This window comes from Triturus cristatus, chromosome 12, assembly GCF_964204655.1.
Source record: "Triturus cristatus chromosome 12, aTriCri1.1, whole genome shotgun sequence".
NCBI lineage: Eukaryota > Metazoa > Chordata > Amphibia > Caudata > Salamandridae > Triturus > Triturus cristatus.
The window spans coordinates 83,426,837-83,432,836 of NC_140595.1; the positions used below are offsets into that span (position 1 = coordinate 83,426,837).

Genomic DNA, 6,000 nt, shown 5'->3' on the forward strand with positions numbered 1-6,000 from the left:
GCCGTGGCTTGTGGTCGTGAGCTGTCCGACGAGAGCGTGCTGGGCAGTATCCATGAAATGTATCCTGTAGATAGAGATCCCTTTTGTACATCACTTGATGGAACAGACAAAGGGATTGGAACAGAACTCTGATTTTTAAACGGAAGCCCAGCGGCGCATGCCTATATGTTGAAACATGAGACTGTCTTTAAAGGCAAAAAAAAGAATCGAAGAGCCGTATTATACAGTCGATGGAGCCATCAAATGCAGGCAATAGTCAATCCTACGTTATATTACGGCCGGCACCACTTACATGTACCTAAAAAGGGAAGATTTGTTTCAGCATTTTGTGGTGGAACAAACAAATGGACACCACCTTATTAATTTGTTGAGATAGTGCTAAGTTGTCATCCAGGTAGAGACCAAGATTCCATACTACTCTTCTTGGTGTAGGTATGAGGTCCAGCTCAATCGGCCATCAAATTTCAGACGACTAGTCGTACTCTGACTAAAAACAAGTTCCTCCATCTTGTTCTTAAGTTTCAGTACATTATTCATCATCCAGTTCACAGTAGCTGACTATCTTTGAAAGATACGCTGTTCTGCTGTACTGTATCAACCCGTAGCGTAATGTAACAAGTGCCCTGACTATTGGCACAAGCGTTTTTGTACCCAATTTCAGCAAACAGCCCATTCTTGACTCTGTATTAGGTGCCACTTCTGCACCCTTGACTGTTCCCATCCACCGGTCCTACTATGACTAGTATCTCATTATTGCACTGGTGATTGTCTGTTCCGATCAAAGACGGAATGCCATACCTCGTCACTCTGCATGTTATCGCTTAGGCAGCATCATTCATGTCCTTCAGCATGTGCCCTACTTTGACTGGCCATAATTACAGCCAATAATGCGTTTTCCAGGAAGGGAAAATCGTCCCCACAATGCACACTGTTGAAGAAGTAAATTCTGTAAAACTTTTTTTCCACGCAAATATGTGACAATGTTGTCAAATGTAGCTGATCCAATCTTCATTTATTGCTATCAAATGTAAATTGTTGTGCCTTCACACTATAAAATTGTTCGTCTTTATGACATCAAATTTCGTTATCCTGATTTACACATTCCAATGCATTTTGAGACTTACTCCTTCAACGGTGGGCAATGTGGGGACGATTTTCCCTTCCTGGAAAACGCATTATTGGTATCCAAGTACGTCTTGGATCAGTAGGCGATACCCACTTGCACCCAAAACTGCACACAGAAAACGTACTTATAATTGGAGCCAACCAAAGTGGCTAGCCTATGATTCACTGCTGCTCCAGTTTCTGTTGCCCAATCAAAGATCTCAGTAAATGGTGTCTGTCAGTCCCCCTCCGCTGGTCACTACCATACTCCAACTAATAACTAGAAGTCGCTGCCTGAACATCAAATAATCTGTATCCTTTTTAGCCAGCAGCTCTTCCCCCACAATCTTTAATCAATCAATTATGGTTTTGTAGAGTGCCACTTCTCACTCGCCCATAAGGGTCTCAAGGTGCTGTGTAGGGAGGGGTGGGGTCTGCTGTTCAGTCGAAGAGCCGGGTCTTGAGGTCCTTCCTGAATTGAGGCAGCGATGGTGATTGCTTGAGGTGCAGAGGAAGGGAGTTTCAGGGCCTTGCAGCGAGGTAGGAGGAGGATATTCCTCCAGCGGTGGTCTGCGGATCCATGGGATGGTGCTTTTCCACATACTCTTACCAGGATATTTTGAGTAAGACACTGGTCGATTTCCCAGGCTTTGAGGCTCTAGTGCACTGGCATGTTAGCTAAGATTCCCTCCAGAACTACATAGCGCTTAGAAGCTTTGAGATAACTAGGACTGCCACTTAATGATAAATGTAAGTAAAACAAGAACCTTTTAATAGAAGTCTACATCTTCAGTTAGGTTGTCTTATTCCCAGATGAGTTGTCGGATTTCATAGGTGTGTCTAACTCGGAGTTTGAAAGTGGGAGCAGGGGGTTGAGTATATCTTGATGGTCTGGTTCAGTATTTTAAAGTTTTCCCTAATGAGGGTGTCTACTTCCCCAACATTGTCTTCTACCAATCAGGTTTCTCATTTAGAGCTATTGTTTTGACCATTTCCTCTCCCTCTTGTTTCAGGAACGACAAGCTGAAGATCCACATGCGCAAACACACAGGCGAGCGGCCCTACTGCTGCGAGCACTGCAGTGCCCGCTTCCTGCACAGCTATGACTTGAAGAACCACATGCATCTGCACACAGGTGACCGGCCATTCGAATGCTCGCTGTGTCATAAGGCTTTCGCCAAAGAAGACCACCTGCAGCGCCACTTGAAGGGGCAGAACTGTCTGGAAGTGCGCACTCGCCGGCGGCGTAAGGAGGATCCGCCTGAAGGGAGACGCCAGCTAGCTGAGGGCCTGGACTTGTCCAATGGTCGCATGGAGGACTTCAGGATGTCCATGATCCGCTACTGGGGGCTCCCACGGCCTGATTCTTCAGAGGGAAGCCCAGAAGGCCCAGTTGCAGCTGAACCTCCAGAGTCCATTCTGGCCAGGGCCGAGAAAGCTGGAATGGTGGGCACTGCTCCCTAACCTGCACACCCCTGGGTTTCCACTCCAACTGGCACCACCTCCAGATAGCGTCTTCGAGTATCAGGCATACGATGTGGGCCTGTGTTTGTTCCAAAGCCATATGAGTTTGAACTGCACTATTCATTTAGAACTGGCCCAGAGAGCCAGTGCAACTTTCCCCAAAGGAGATGGTGAGCTTGGTTGGTGGAGGGGGCCCATACCTGGCCAGGACATGCCAGGCACACATATCACTTGTTTTTGCTTCTGGACTGATTTTGTTCAAGATGTTGGTGCTCAGCCGGTCTGCATTACCGACCAAAGGCTATCATGTCTGACTTTGACAGCGGCACGCACCGGCTCCAGATCCTTGTGGACTGTTCCAGGCAAGAGGATAGTAAAACTCTATTCACCTTCTCGCCTTAATGTTCTGTCTAGATAGTAACCTTATGGGGAAATAGGGGGCCAGTGCCTTCTAGGTTTTAGCGTCAGAAAGGGAGAGGGGGGTAGTGTAGGTGGGAAGAGGGGCTAAAATTTGTGCTCCTGGTAAATAGGATTTACTCTATGGACAAATCACTCCTAATCGGGTATGGCACATGGGTGAGAGGATACAGAAAAGCGCGCAGGGGGTGGGTGTTTGAGGCCAACGTACTGTGAAGCCTCTCAATTTAGCGTGGGTACAGCAGAATTCCCGTGCAGTTCTCAAAGAATGGCCAGGATAACTGGATCTTGTAAATTATCTGTTGAAAGCGTCTTATCAAAATCTAAAACATATTTTTATTGAATATTAAAAATGAATAATATATTCCCTACATGTATAAAGATGACTACATACATATATTTATATATATATGCAGACTTTATATATATATAGTATGTAAATGTTGGCAACAAGAAGAGAAGCAATAATGCATTTTTAGACTTGCCTTCGGTGATGCGGGTTTATACGAGGCGCTAGCGCTTGGCACTGGTTCTGTCCCATGCCAATGTGAGGGCCCACACTGTCTTTCCTGCTCTAGTTGGACTCCAGGGCGAAGGGGAGTCTTCCTCTACAACATCCCTCTTGGAATAAAAAGCTGTGATCTGGGAGTCCTTGAATGTGCTTACTCAGTCAGAGAAGGGGTTCCCCTCTCAGGAATGGGAAGGAAGAGGCATATCTTGCTTAGGGTAGGTGTAGCCTAAGAGGGGATGGTGAATTCACCGGGCGCTGATTTATGCACACGCGTCTACATGAAGAAAGGCAGTTAATGCAGCAAACATGAACCCCACAAAAACTGGGTAACAATGCTCTAGATAGATGGGGCAGAAGCCTTGCCTCCCCCACATGCAATCATTGTAGCGCCTCTCCTTCTCTATGGCAGTGTGTGCTTTCCCTTCTTTGTTTTCATCTCTGATCTCCTGAGTCCACATGTATTTATTTGGCTTCCCCATTTACCTCAGCTGACCTCGTAACAGTACTCCCTACTGTATTGAATGTATTATATCGCATGACAGAAATATTGCATCCACTACGTCGGCCTAACCGCTACATTGCCTAGTAATCCAAGTGTGTGTAGATGGAGAGTAAAGAATATTAATTGTATTCTTTTCTTAGCAGTGTAGTAGATGTGATATTTTTATGGGTTGACATTATCGACTCTGATATGGAATCTTGACACAGTCCTGAAATGCCCAGGCTGACTCGGGTCCTTTAAGCAGCAGTGTCTCTCTATTAGGATTGCTGTGGCTGGACAAGACATCCTCTCTAAAGCACACTCAACTGAAAGGACATAGCCATTGCACTGCCTTAGCGTCCTTTTTATAGAGTGGTTCACCTGAGAAGTGTCTGACCACATTAGCAGTATCAGTGTCGCAGAAGCAAGGCGGGCATGTGACTTAATCTGTCCCCGACAACCAGCCAGTCAAAGAAAGGTAAGACTTACAAGTGGCAGGTTCTAACCTAGCCATGCTGCACCTGAGTTAGTCCCACTGTTCCAGGCATCTCACCAGCACTGAACTGTTGAGCCCCATATTGAGTTGCCTGTTGGGCAGGTGGACACCTCGCTCTGTCTCATCATGGACACAGTGTTTCTGGTCTTGGGCTTTCATGGGTGACCGTAATGCAATCGGAGCGTTGTTTTTTTGGTTGCTTCGGTTGATCTGATTAGAGTAATGCATCTGATAGCAGTGATTTGTAGGTGAAAAACCTAGGACTGCACATTGTCTCTGCGATGATAGATAATAAGGTGGTTAACTTACTTGGGATTAAATAATGCCCCTTTCTGTCCTACACTTGCACATGCCTTCCAGAAGCGCTTATTAGGAGTATCTACCATTCCATGAGTAAGACAGGTGAAGGGATCTCAAGTTAGCATTTTTCTTGATTAGTTCATCGGTGCTGTTAAGTGTCTTCGAGGTTTCTTGGGGAGACATTTGGGAGGTTCCTGTAGTCTCTATCCCCCACGCTGTTCACAAGTCCCCCTTCTTTTCAGACAAGGTGCCTCCCATGCAGTGAAACCCCCTGATTTATCACAAGTGTACTTTTATTGTTGTTCTTCTGCACTGCAATGTTGTGTCACGGAGGGGACCCCTTTCAACCGGAGGCTCAAACAGGACACATTGTTTATTATGAGATGAATCTGTGCCACTGCTGGGCTACTTGTCAACTCCAATGAAACGATTCTGTGTAAAATTATTGGGTGAAGAGTTCACCGTCAAATTTCCCTTGCGATGCAGTAATAAACACATTAATTTATACTGTGCAGTCGTCCTCCATTGATTATCTCCTTCGGAGAGTTACCTATGGTGACTGTTAATAGATGTTGACACTATTTTGACTTGTGTGGTGAAGATCTCAGTCCATCTCACTTTTTTGAGAATTTTGAATTTTACCTGCGCTTAAGTATTTATCTACATCACATTTAACACTCAGTTGAAATGAAGAGACAAGTTTCTGAAAGTCAATTTCAAAGTGGATGTAGTCGCAACCCAAAATATTACTTTAATCAAACTTTAAATCACATTTCATTACCATCCTTGCCCAACTAAGTAGACGCAGTGCAATTAATTTAATGTCCCACCCAGCAGGGAGACAGAAAAAAGCTTAGTCACTAGGAAGCCTAGACTAATTACAGATGCATTATAAGCGAGTGTCTTTTCGCTTACCTTGAAAGAGAGCAGAGAAAAGGCCAAGTGTAATGTATCATTTGCACACACCTAACAACATATCCACCAGATTGAGGAAAAATGTATAATTTGCACACACCTAACATATCTACGCAGGTCGAGGAAGACTGTATCATTCGCACACACCTAACATATCCACGCAGATCTAGGAAGAATGTATCATTTGCGCACACCTAACAACATATCCACGCAGATTGATGAAGTATGTATAATTTCCACACACCTTACATATCCACGCAGATCGAGGAAGAATGTATCATTTGCACACACCTAACATATCCACATAGATCT

At 45.0% G+C, this 6,000-nt stretch overlaps 1 protein-coding gene across 2 annotated transcripts in view; it reads left to right on the forward strand.

The window, feature by feature from the left end:
* Positions 1 to 5,280, forward strand: part of ZBTB7B (zinc finger and BTB domain containing 7B) — a 137,405-nt gene extending 132,125 nt beyond the window's left edge. For both annotated transcript variants that reach the window (XM_085639241.1, XM_085639242.1), the window contains exon 4: positions 2,118 to 5,280. In XM_085639241.1, the coding sequence (XP_085495367.1) occupies positions 2,118 to 2,568 (451 nt within the window). In that variant the 3' untranslated portion in view covers positions 2,569 to 5,280. The remainder of the gene's footprint in view (positions 1 to 2,117) is intronic.
* The last annotated feature ends 720 nt before the right edge of the window (positions 5,281 to 6,000 follow it).